The sequence below is a fragment of the Callospermophilus lateralis genome, chromosome 2 (genome assembly GCF_048772815.1).
Source record: "Callospermophilus lateralis isolate mCalLat2 chromosome 2, mCalLat2.hap1, whole genome shotgun sequence".
Classification (NCBI taxonomy): Eukaryota; Metazoa; Chordata; class Mammalia; order Rodentia; family Sciuridae; genus Callospermophilus; species Callospermophilus lateralis.
Window position 1 is genome coordinate 211,956,036 of NC_135306.1, and position 12,399 is coordinate 211,968,434.

Sequence of the window (12,399 nt, forward strand, 5' to 3'; positions counted from 1 at the left end):
AGGTCCTCTCTGGTGGCCACAAGGGCATTGCGTGGCCCTGTCCTGCCAGCCAGGCCATGGAGAGGCCACAGTGAGGTCCCGTGGCACAGCTGTGGTACAAGAGGGTGGGCTCTCCCTGCGGAGATGAAGGCTGAGGTGGCAGAAGACTGCACAGTCAAACAAGGCCAGCAGAGGGCCCTACACCCAGGAGGAGCCAGACCCTGAGGACGTCCAGGCCACTGCCAGCCCAGGGCACCAAGCAGGCGCATTGGAGCACTGTCTGTGGGGCATGGCCACCCTGAGCAGGGGGCACTGCCAGCCTGGGCACTGCGTCCTGGAATGATGGCCAACCTGTACTCTTGTCTTTAAATTGGAAACCTTGTTGGGGTCTCCAGGCCCCAAAGGCTAGTGGTCAGGGGGATCTCAGCATGGGCCCTGGGATGCAAGCCCCCCAGCTGCGCCCACCTTCCTGTGACCTCTGTCCACCTCAGGGGCATTCTGACCTCCCCTCTGTCTGAAGGGCTCTCAGTCCGGGTCAGCAAGGGCCAGGCACATTGGGCCCTTAGGTCCCCAGGGAGCCCCAGTTCCAATTCTGGTGTCACTGGGGACACTCAGGCCAGCAGAAATAAACCCGTGACCTAGTCCATTCCCTAAAGGGGTCAGGGGAGGCTTGTGATGTGACCGCCCACAGTGGACGAGGCTGCGGCACTGGACGGCACTAGGGTGGCCCCAACTGCGGAGTACTCTAGCGTGCTGAGGTGCCTACAGCCATGGCCCTAATGGCCCTAATGGCCCTCAGGGCATGGCCTAGGGTGTGGCTGTCACCCTCAGGGCAGGTCCCAGGGTGCTGAGCCCAGAATTTCACACTGTCCAGACAAGAACGCAGGCCCTTGTGGCAGTTCGAAGAGGCAACAACCTGGACATAGGACACACAGGACAGCTCCTGCCAACAGGGCTGACAGGAACTCTCCCATGACCAAGGACAGGGACAGCCATGTAGAACTGTTCTAACAGGAGCTGCCCCTTTGCCCCTAGGGCCAGTGCCTCAGTGCAGGCAGCCTGGCGTCCTCTGCCCAACCCTGGCCCTGCTGCCTTCTCCCTGAGGATGCCTTGGGACGCGAGAGACAGGTCTGCGGAGCACACGGTTGGCCTTGGTGTGGCACTCCTTCAGGGAGCCCTGGGTGGACCTCCGCCAATCCCCAGTCCCTTCCCTAGCAGGCACCTTCTGGCCAGGGGTTGGCCTCCAGGAAGCTCTGAGGAGAGTCCTCTTGCCATTCCCACTGGGACAGCAAAGATTCCACCCACCTGGTCCTCAGAAGCAGGAGCTGGCCGGGACCCTTGGTGGGTGCCTTCCACTGGGTGCTGTGCATCTCAGGAGACCCCTGTGCCCCCACCCTCAGGGCCATCACCCCAAACACTCTCCTGTGGTGAAGGGGGAAACAGCTCCTGGGGACTGCTGCTGCAGGACCTCCTCACTACAGGGAGGAAAGGGTCAGCCCACTGAAGGGGTCCCTGGGTCAGAAGCCCCTCCCCCTCACGCCCATCCCAGGAACTGCACAGCATCCGGAAGAACTTGTTTAATCAGAAGCACAGCAGGGCCCCCGGGCTCTGCTGCTAGGGCGCAGAGCCTTGCGGAACACGGTGCGGAACTCAGTGTTGAAGACAGTGTAGATGAGCGGGTTGAGAGCGCTGTTGACATAGCCCAGCCAGGTGACAGCGCTGACCAGGCGCGGGGGCACGAAGCAAGCCCGACACAGTGCCCCTGTAATGTGCACCACGAAGAAGGGCGTCCAGCATACCAGGAAGGCCCCTGGGGGCGAGGGCAGTCAGCCAAGCCGGCGCCCCACACCCGACCCTCTCCCATGCCCCTCTCCTCCACCCAGCCGCCCTGCCCCTCTGCGCCTCAGCCCCTTCCTCCGACCCGCGCCAGGGCAGGAACCCACCAACCACCACCGGCAGGACCCTCATGGCCTTGCGCTCTCGGCTGGTGATCTTGGCACGCCTTTGGTGGGCCTGCTTCGGGGGTTGGGGCGAGAGCTCGGCTTCAGGAATGGCGTCGAGAGGCGGGAAGCCGGGTCCGCAGGAGACCCGGTGGAGGACCGGCCCGGGCACCGGACAGTCGGGCCCGCAGGGTCCCGGGGGAAGGCTGGGTGGAGGTGGCGGGCCGGGGCCGCTGGGCCGGCTGGGCGCACGGGCGTGCAGCTTGGCTCGCCGGGCCGCTCCCCAGCGCCGGAGGCCGCGGAACGTGGCCCAGTAGAGCAGCAGCATGAGCGGGCAGGGCAAGAAGAAGGAGCACACGGAGGAATAGACCACGTAGTCGCGGTCCTCCAGGCGGCACACGGCAGGGTCGCGCCCGTGCACGTCGTTGAGGCCGCACAGTACTGGCGCCGCCACAGCTGCAGAGAGCAGCCACGTGGCACCGATGAGCAGCAGCTGGCGCCGGCCCTGGCGGTGGTAGCGCAGCGGCACAGTCACGGCCACGAACCTGCCGGTCGAGGGAGGCAGCGGTGAGGCCCACGGCCCACGGAGTCGCTGGCGCGGGGGTATGGGGTGGGGGGACAGCGGAGGCGCCTACCTGTCCACGCTGATGGCGCACAGGTTGAAGATGGAGGCGGTGCACAGCATGACGTCCATGGCCATGAGTGCGTCGCAAAGTCGGGGGCTCAGCAACCACGTGCCGCCATGCACCTGGGTGGCCATGCCAAGGGCGCAGCAAGGAGAAAAAAGTCTGTTATTTGCTAGCTGCAGACTTTCTGACCCCCACTTTTTTGAGGGAGCATGGACTGAGTATCAGGGGAAAGGAAATCTGACGTGAGCCTCCGGCAACTGGGGACACTCACTGGCCTGGGCAGTCCTCTGACTGGTTGACTAGGTCAGGGGCAGGGACAGACGCCAGCCTCCTGCCTCAGCTCTCCCTTCCTTGGGACACGAAGCCTGGGGAACATATGGTTGGGGGGGGGCTCTGATGTCCCTGGCTTCAGAGGAGCCCCAGGACTGGATGGCCCGCAAACACAAAGCTGCCCTTTTCACCTGGAGCTCTGCTAAAGAGTGGGCCTTCCTGAATAGCCGTGTTGCTGTTGTGGGACTCTGGACAAGCTACTTCTCTGTCTACTCATCTGTGAGCCCAGGGGTGGTGGCAGTATCCACATCCACAACTGGTGGGTGGCAGAAGCCAAGGCAGTTGTGAGGGCGAAGGAGTTTAAAAAACACAAAAAACTCACGGCACAGTGCCCAGCACAGGATCACGCATGGGGGTATCCCTCTGCAAGGGCAGGAACAGGGTGCCACCCCCGCCCCTCTAAATCCCTTCGAGCTGATTTGGGACATTAGCAGCTTAAGAGCCGTCACCGTGACGTCCGCAGCTAGGAGGAGCCGAGGTCGTGTGTCCTTGCGGTACTGGCCTGTGCCCCAAACGACAGAACAGCCCTGTCCACCTTAGTAACCCACGACTCCCCTCCCCCACAATCCAGGACACCTAGTTCCCAGCAGGGCCCTAAGCGGCTTTTCTCCGGGCTCAACCGCAGAGGAGAGAGGTTGGCACTACAGTGGGACCACCCAAGGACCAGACCTGGCCTGCGGCAGAGGCTCCTGGGTGTGGGGTTCTCACAGGGGTTCTGCCCCTCCCACCGGCCTCCCCTTGGATTCGCTGTCCAGTCCAGCTCACAGCTCCCCAGGCCTGTCCACCAGCGCACGTGGAGGGCGCCGGTGTGGGGTGGAGGGCCTCAGGCAGCGGTGTGTGCGCGCGCCCTGGGGGTACTGCGCGGGGCTGATCCCCCATCTGGTGGTCTGTCCGGTGGGCTCCTCCGAGTGTGGGGGAGGGGGATCCGGTTGCGGAGAGGGCGGGGTTTGGCCCAGCCGCCAGTTTCTGGAGTCTCTGGCTCCAAAGGCAGGGGCCTCTGGGTGGCAGAAGCCAAGGCAAGTGGAGAGGGGGGGGGAGAAGAGAGACACAGGGGGACTGACAGCAGAAGGAGCAGAGACTCCAGGGACCGAGGACAGCTGGGGACCAGGGGGCGAGCAGGTCAGGCGCCCCTGGAACCGTCTGCTGCAACTCGATCTTCCTGATCCAAGAGGCGACCTGGTGCTCAGGGGCTCAGCGGGGACAGGGACGGGACGCAGGCTGACCTCGGAGTAGACGAAGAGCGGCAGGACGAGGAGTGCCAGGAGGAGGTCGGCGGCCGCCAGGCTCACGATGAAGTAGTTGGTGGGCGTCTGCAGCGAGCGCTCCGACGCCACGCTCACGCACACGAGCGAATTCCCCGCCAGCACCACTCCAATGAGCAGCACGCCTCCCGCCAGCGCTGCCGCCCCCGCCGCCCCCAGCGCCGCGCCTGACCCCGGGGTCCCGGTGCCCGGCCCCCGCCCAGCCAACAGCCCGCCCGCGTCCGCCGCGCTGCGGTTCCCCATGGCCCGCCCAGGTGCGCCTCGGCCGGCGCGGAGCCCAGCCCCGGCCCTCCCCGGAGCCCCGCCCCCGGCACGCCCCGCCCCGCCCCGGATCCGGGGCCCGAGCAGCGCCCCGCCGCGTGCGTGTCTCGAGATCTGGGGGTGAGTCCCGCAGCAGGCGAAAGCAGCGGCCGAGCCACGAGAACTGAGCGAGGTGATGGGCACAGGCAGCCCCAGACGGCATCGGGCGGTGCGCGGCCTGCACACGAGATCCCAGCTGGGAGGCGGGTCGGCCCCACCAGACCCGGTGGGCCGGGGTATCGACCCCCACTGGCACCCCTCTCCGGGGACCTCCCAGCAGCGCCTGGCTCCGAGGCCGATCCGCGTCTCCTTCCGCTCTGTCCACCGGCCGGGCGCTGGAAAGCCGCTTTGGGCGTCTCCTCCTTCCCATCCCCGAGGCTCCAGGGCTGTCTCTCCCGGCCCCTAACCCCGTCTGGCCGCTGCAGACCGGCCCGCGTACCCTGCCCACTTAGCAGCCCTTAGCCCTTAGTCCCCGCGACCAGTGGCTACCGCGCAGACCTCAGGGGCTACCAAGAACTAACTCAAGAAATCACGTGAGCGCTTTTGTTGGGGCTCTTCCTCCTTCCCCTCGGGGCCACCCTCCTAGAACAGGCTGACGACACGGGCGACACTGGACTGCAGGAGCCGGTTCCGGTGGGGGGTGGGGGGCATCTCCAAGAGGAGAAACGACACTAAGTCACCTGAAAGACTCCATTAAGAGGTGGCCAGGGCTGGGGCTGCAGCTCAGGGGTAGGGCGCCCGCCTCGCAAGTGTGAGGTACTGGGTGCGATCCTCAGCACCACATAAAAGTAAATAAAGATACGGTGTCGTCTATTAAAAAAAGAGGTGGCCAGAGGAGGCTGAGCATGGAGGACCAGAACCGACCCTGGCAGATTGTAAACGTCTTAGGGAGATAATCTTCTCTGTGGACTTAAGGTTGGGGTGACGCCAGACCTGAGTGATGTTTTCTGGGGCCCCTTGGCTAAAAGGCTGAACTCCAGGTGGGTCTCCAGCTGCGTCACCCCATCACCTTCTCCAGCACTGGCTCCGGGGACGGCAGAGAAGGGCAGCAGCAGCGTCAGGAGGGGAGGGTCCTGACTCCAAAGATTTCAGGGTGTGGACTGGCACAGAAACCGGGTGGGACTCACACCACAAGGACTGCGGGGTCTGGGCTGTGGGGTGGGACGGGCGGCTGGTGCCTTTGGGCAGCCCTGTGCCCAGCCAGCAGCCTTCCCTCCGCTGGAGGCTTGAGCAACAGCACTCGGCCCAGCCACGGGGGCATCAGCGGTTTCTTCTGGCACAGAACCCAGACCCGGAGCAGGGTGGCCTTGGGTCTAGAGTGGGACACAGAGCTTCTTCCTGCCCCCATTGTCTTCCACCTGCCACTGTGACAGTGACAGTGAGGAGGCTCTGGGCCATGGCACACTCCTGTCACTCCAGCAGCTCAGGAGGCCCGCCCCTCACCGACTCAGGAAGGAATGAGAGCACTGGTTTTGGAGCTGCGTGGTGGAGCCTCCTGGGTTCAATTCCCAGTGTGGGGTGGAGACAGGACGGAGAAGGACTGTGGCTGGACCTATAAATGACAGTAAGGTCAGACCTTCCACGTCCTTGCTAATTTTCAAACTGTTCTGATGGTTTTTGAGAGAGGAGTAGTGAGGTACCCAGGTGTGAGAGTTCTCCTCCTCCTCCCCTTTTCTTCTTTCTTCCTCTTCCTCCTCCTCCTTCAGTTCTATCATTTTGCTTTGTGTATTTTGAAGATCTGTCACGAGGTGCCTATACATTCAGACCTCACTTTTTATATAAAAACTAATCAACTGTGATCCCCTACTGGGGAGGCTGAGGCAAGAGAATTGCAAGTTCAAGGCTAGCCTCTAAACAATTTAGCAAGGCCCTAAGCACCTTAGTGAGACCCTGTCTCTAAATAAAAAATAAAAAGGGCTAGGGATGTAGCTCAGTAGTAGAGTACCCCTTGGTCCAGTACCAAAAGAAAATAAGTAAACAAAAGTAACTCCAATTTAAATGCAAAAAAACTATAAAAATTATGGAGAAAATGTGGGAAAAAATATTTCAACCTGGGATTAGACAAAGAATTTTTAAATCTGACACCACCAGCATGGATCCACAAATGGAAACACCGAAGAACAGGACTGTCAAGACTAAGAACAGCCAGGTGCAAAGGCACACACCTGTAATCCTGACTATGTGGGAGTCTGAGGCAGGAGGATGGCACATTTAAGGTCAGCCTGGGCAATTTAGAAAGACCATATCTTAAAAGAAAGAAAGGGCTGGTGGTGTGGTGTAGCTCAGTGGCAGAGCACCCCTACACTCCATCCCCAGTTCCACAGAGTAGAAAAGAATATTAGTGAAATATCATCCAGTGTCTTGTGCATATGTGTACACACATAGCAAGTAGAGTAAGAATAATGTGAGGTCCTTATAAAACATATAAAGAAGTCTCAAAATTCAATGATGTTGGGAGAAGGAAAACTTCAGAATAATCTCCCCTTGGAATCTAGATGCAGAAATCCCAGTGAAATGGAAGCTGACGAGAACCCAGCAGCATGTTTTAGAAGATTGCATGTCCTGATGCAGGGAGCTCACTCAGGAAGAGAAGTGGGATTCAGGAGATGAGACTCAATCGATGGGGACTGGGGCTGAGCTCAGCGGTAGAGCGCTCGCCTTGCACATGCGAGACCCTGGGTTTGATCCTCAGCACCAAGTAAAAATATATGAATAAAAAATAAAGGTATGGTGTCAACTACAACTAAAAAATAAATATTTTAAACAAAGAAACTCAATGCAATATATCAAAATAAGAGAAGGAAGAAAACCAGGTGATTGTCTCACTTGGTGCAGAAAAAGCATTTGACATAATTCAGTGCCCTTTCCTGATTTAAAAAAAAAAAAGACCCATTAGGAGCTGGGGTCTGGCTCATCCGTAAAGTGCTCAATCCGTAAAGTGCTCACCTTGCATGCATGAGGCCTTGGGTTTGTTACAGAACAACCTGGAGACAAAAATGGTTCAGTGAACTAGGGGTAGAAAGGTGTGTCCCCAACAGGAGATCTGCAACAGCCCCACCGTGGCATGCTCCCTGCAGCGGTGAGTGTGGCTCCCCAGGTACCAGGACTTGCAGCTTGTAGCTTCTGCTAGAACACTGTCTGGAAGCGCTAGCCACAGCAGGTAGACAGGAAGCACAGTGATAGACGCCCAACAATGAAGAGGAAGGACCAAGCCTATTTCAATGTGCAGACATGATCTCATGCATAGGAAATCTTATGAAAGTTAGAGTTGATAATTCAGCAAAATTGGGGGCTGGAGTTGCCACTCAGTGGTGGAGGGTTTGCCTAGTGTGTGTGCGGCACTGGGTTTGATCCTTAACACCACACACAAAAAAATGATATAAAAGGTATTGTGTCCATCTACAACTGAAAAGAATATTTTTTAAAAATTCAGCAAAGTTGAAGGATATATAGTAAACATAAGGGCTGGGGTTGTGGCTCAGCGGTAGGGCGCCTGCCTAGCACGTGCAAGGTCCTAGGTTTGATCCTCAGCACCACAAAAAAAATAAATAAGTAAAATAAAGGTATTGTGTCCAACTGCAACTAAAAAATAAATTTTTTTTTGTTTTTGTTTTTTGTTTTTTGATTGAAGGTCGCTTACTGGTCCTGCTTCCATGAATGGTCAAGACCAAGAGAAGAGGGAGGGGAACCAGCCGGCACAGGGAGGGATCATCTCCCCAATATTCCATTTACACACAGAACTAAACAGACAAGCACAGAGTCACTATTGCGGTTAGAAGTTGGCAGCATGGGATGAGGGAGAAACAGGTGGGAAATAGGGGTGTCGTTAAAAAAAATACAGATCCCCCCCAAACTGGGTGCCTGGGGGAAGACTTGGTCTGTTTCAACCCAAGAGGAGCAGAAGATCAAAAGCAGTTTGGGAAGGCCAGAACCGTCAGGGATGGAGGGAGGAGGAAGGTCCGGGGGTGGGGGGCTGTTTGGCAACTGGGGTGAAGGGAATGCCCTCCCCCTGCTGGGATCCCCCCAGCCCCTCCGGTCTGGCAGGAAGGGGGCAGCCTGCAACCCCCCAGGGCAGGTCTGGGGCTGCCAGATGCTCCAGGCAGGGGGCTGGAGGGGGCTCACAAAGGCTTGCCCTCCAGAGAGATGACGGCACTGCCCCCCAGTTTCTCAGCCAGGGTGCAGCGGTCCTTGACCTCCTCATAGCAGTTTGCTTGTAGTTCGTGCTGGATCCCTGTCAGCTTCTTCTTGATGGCATCCTTGGAACTAGCATAGATCATTCTGCTCTTAAGGGGTGCGGATTCAGGGGCCCAGAAGATAAACACCAGGTCCTCCTTCTTGCTCTCCTTGGTCTCGCAGGTAGCGTCATAGAGGGCATAGCGGCAGTCCTTGTCTGGCAGCATCTTGACAAAGGTGGGTAGGATCGTCCACAGTCTGGCCCACATCACCTACCAGGATCTCCTTGCCCTCCTCCAAGATGAGGTTCTTCTTGTCCTCACTCAGGCACAAGAGCACTGCCTTCTTACGTTTCTTCACTTCCTCTGGCGTTGAAGACTTGCGTACCTTCATATCACTGAATACCTGATGACGCCATCAGAGACAGCCACCCCAGAAGCCATGTTTCCGGAAGCGAAAGGAAGACGACAAGAAGAGCCTACGAAGACGAGAGCCGCCGCAGCTGCTGCCGGCATCCGACTGAACCAAAAAAAAATAAATATTTTTTAAAAAAATAAAGTATGGGGGCTAGCACTTGCTTGACATGTGTGAAGCACTGGGTTCAATTTTCAGCACCACATATAAATAAATAAGTAAATTAAGATCTATCAACAATTAAAAAAAAAAATAAATAAATAAAGTATGGAGCTCGGGTTGTGGCTCAGCGGTGGAGCACTTGCCTAGCATGTGTGAGACCCTGGGTTCGATCCTCAGCACCACATAAAAATAAATAAAATGAAGGTATTGTGTCCAACTACAACTAAAAATTTTTTTAATAAATAAAAATAAAAAATAAAGTGAACATAAAATCAGTTGTATTTCTCTTTCTTTCTTTCTTTTTTTGCTAGGGAAACACAGGGTCTCACACATGCTCAGGCAAGCACTGTGCCACTGAGCTACACCCCGGGCCAAAATCAGTTCTATTTCTATATGAGAGCAAATAGTCTGAGAATTAAATGAGGAAATTATCCCATTTGTAATAGCATAAAAAATAAAATGAAATTTCCAGGAAGGATGACTGGCGATTGTGACTCCCATGACTCAGAAGGCTGAGGCAGAAGACTCTGTCTCAAAGTTTCAAAAAGGCCTGGAGACGTGGTTTAGTGGTAGAGCGCTCCTGGTTTCCATTCCCAGTACTGGAAAAAAAAAAAAAAAAGATGAAATATCTAGGAATCAGTTTAACCAAGAGAGTGAAACACCTGTACCCTGAAGACGGTTGGTGAGGAAAGCAGAGGACCTGAATCCAGTGTCCGTAGATGGGGACAGGCTGTCAGAACGACTTGTGGCTGGCAGGGCACTGTGGCCCAGGCCTGTGATCCCAGGGACTCAGAGGCTGAGGCAGGAGGGTCACAGGTTCAAGGTCAGACTAAGCATATTAATGAGGCCCTGTCCCAAAATAAAAAGGCTGGGGGAGTAGCTCAGTGGTGATAAAAGCAGGTGGTGTATGTGTGGCTTATTGCCGTGCCAAGTGGACCTGCAGAACTGATTTACTATCAACGTCTCAACAGGGCTGGGCTGGGGCTCAGCCTAGCACAGGTGAGGCACTGGGTTAAATCTTTGCACCACATTAAATAAATAACTGAATAAATAAAGGTACTCTGTCCATCTACAACTAAAAATTTAAAAAAAAATCTCAACAAGCTTTATTTTTATGTAAATGGAAAGGCCAATTCTAAAATTCATGTAGAAATGTAAGGAACCCCAAATAACCAAAGTAATCTTTTTTAGGGGGTGGAGTAGGGATTGAACTCAGGGGCACTTTACCACTGAGCCACATCCCCATCCCTATTTTGCATTTAGAGATAGGGTTTTACTGAATTGCTTAGTGCCTCGCAGTTGCTGAGGCTGGCTTTGAACTCATGATCCTCCTGCCTCAGCCTCTGGAACTGCTGAGATTACAGGCATGCCCCACCGTGCCTGGATGGAACACAGGGGTGTTTAACTGCTGAGACATACCCCTAGTGTCCCCCTTTATTTTGAAACAGTGTCTCACTACGTCGCTGAGGTTGGCCTTGAGATCCTCCTGCCTCAGAAACCAAAGCAATCTTGGAAAAGAAAACCAAAATCTTTTTAAAAATTTCAGTTTCAAAATTTTAAGCACCGGGCGCAATGGTGCACGCCTATAATCCCAGCAGCTTGAGAGGCTGAGACAGGAGGATCTTAAGTTAAAAGCCAGCCTCAGCAACTTCGAGGCACTAAGCAACTCAGTGAGACCCTGTCTCTAAATCAAATACAAAATAGGGCTGGGGTGTGGCTCAGTGGCCGAGTGCCCTGAGTTTGATCAATCCCCAGTACCAAAATAAATGAATAAATAATTAAACTTAGAACAAAACATCAGGAATTAAGAGCCTGAATCTGGCTTAAGGATAGTTTATAGCTCAGTAAAAGAGCATTGAGAGTCCAGATATGAACTCAGACATCACAGTCAACTGATTTTCAACAAGGCTGCTAAGACCATGCTCAGGGAAGACTGTCCTCCACTAGTGGAGTGGAACAGCTAGAGGTCCACCCGTAGAAGAGTGCAGCTGGACCCTGGGTCACACCGCACACCCAAAAGGGTCCTGGATGCGAAGATGAGGTCTGAAGCATGAGGCAGGTTCGTGGCCCTGGGACAACCAGAGGCACAGTGCAGGATCAGCAGCGGCAGCAAGGCCACCGGGTGTCACTCCGACGGGCCATCTGTGGTTCCTCAGAGCTGCTGTCAGCCAGAGCCAGCCAGGTGGGGGCGCAGCCCTCGGCCTCAGCTAACAGGGAGGAGGCAGGAGGGTGCTTAAGCCCAGGAGTTCCGAGTCTGCCTGGACGATGCAGTGCTCCTCATCTCTCCCCTACAGAGTAAGATATTCCAATGAGACTGAAAACAGGACCCAGAGAATGGGAGGGAAGACTTTTTAATCGCACAGCTCAGAGAGTATGGTGCCCAGAACGTGTATGAAGAGCACGTACAACTCGACCACAGAAAGGCAATTCGGCTTCAAAGTGAAGACGTAGCTCAGAGCAGACACTGGCCCAGCATGCACGGAGCCCAAGCTTCCATTCCCAGCTCCACAAAACAACAACAACAACGGTCTGGACAGATAAAGAATAAAAGGAAATTGCAAGAAGCACCCGAGGCACTGCAGCCGGGGCTGAGTGGCAGAGCGCATGCCAGGCTGTGAGCTCAGCACCACATAGAAATAAACAGGCTGGGAATGTGGCTCAAGCGGTAGTGCGCTCACCTGGCAGGCGCGGGGTGCTGGGTTCGATCCTCAGCACCACATAAAAATAAGATAAAATAAAGATAGTGTGTCCACCTAAAACTAATAAATAAACAAACAAACAAACAAATAAAATAGCAGCCTGGGCTTGGGGCGCGCGGGAGGGAGAGGGCCGGTCCTGACCTAGCGCCCTGGAGCCCTCTCCGCCTGCACTTGGCCGCAGCCACCTCAACTGTGCCTGGCCGGCTGGGGCCCCGGGGAAACGGTGACAGTCTTCCCCTCCTTACAATCGCTGGCCGAGAAAGAACCGGAAACAAGATGTGACTTGGTGGTGGCAGTGCTTAGCCATGAAGATGGACCCACATACAGTCAGAGTGATTCAATGTCCAGGAGTCAGAAGACATGTATTTGCATCTCTGGTTTTGCCATTTCTTAGTTGACTTGACTTTCACTGAGTACGTTTCTTCATCAGTAAAATTGAGGTATTTTTTTTACCACCTGTGGAAACTTTGTGATTCATTTTTCCTCACTGAAATATTAAGAATTATACCAA

The 12,399-nt window shown here is 55.4% G+C and overlaps 1 protein-coding gene and 1 pseudogene across 1 annotated transcript; both read right to left on the bottom strand.

The window, feature by feature from the left end:
- Positions 1–1,556: 1,556 nt before the first annotated feature.
- Drd4 (dopamine receptor D4) lies at positions 1,557–4,383 on the bottom strand. The gene is made up of 4 exons (XM_076842967.2): positions 4,102–4,383; positions 2,555–2,667; positions 1,923–2,464; positions 1,557–1,789 (listed from the first exon to the last, which is right to left on the bottom strand). Exons 1-4 carry the CDS (start codon positions 4,381–4,383, stop codon positions 1,557–1,559), a joined length of 1,170 nt encoding a protein of 389 aa, XP_076699082.2.
- A 4,024-nt stretch (positions 4,384–8,407) lies between these two features.
- LOC143392044 (cofilin-1 pseudogene) lies at positions 8,408–9,056 on the bottom strand (annotated as a pseudogene).
- Between the last annotated feature and the right edge of the window lie 3,343 nt (positions 9,057–12,399).

What these genes read in the sequence shown, in the direction of transcription:
- Drd4 (XM_076842967.2), bottom strand. Translation starts at nt 4,383, where the DNA reads ATGGGGAACCGCAGCGCGGCGGACGCGGGCGGGCTGTTGGCTGGGCGG. An exon ending in CGCTCTTCGTCTACTCCGAG is followed by an intron (nt 2,668 to 4,101) that starts GTCAGCCTGCGT and finishes ATGGCCACCCAG; the next exon opens with GTGCATGGCGGCACGTGGTT. An exon ending in TGCGCCATCAGCGTGGACAG is followed by an intron (nt 2,465 to 2,554) that starts GTAGGCGCCTCC and finishes CTCGACCGGCAG; the next exon opens with GTTCGTGGCCGTGACTGTGC.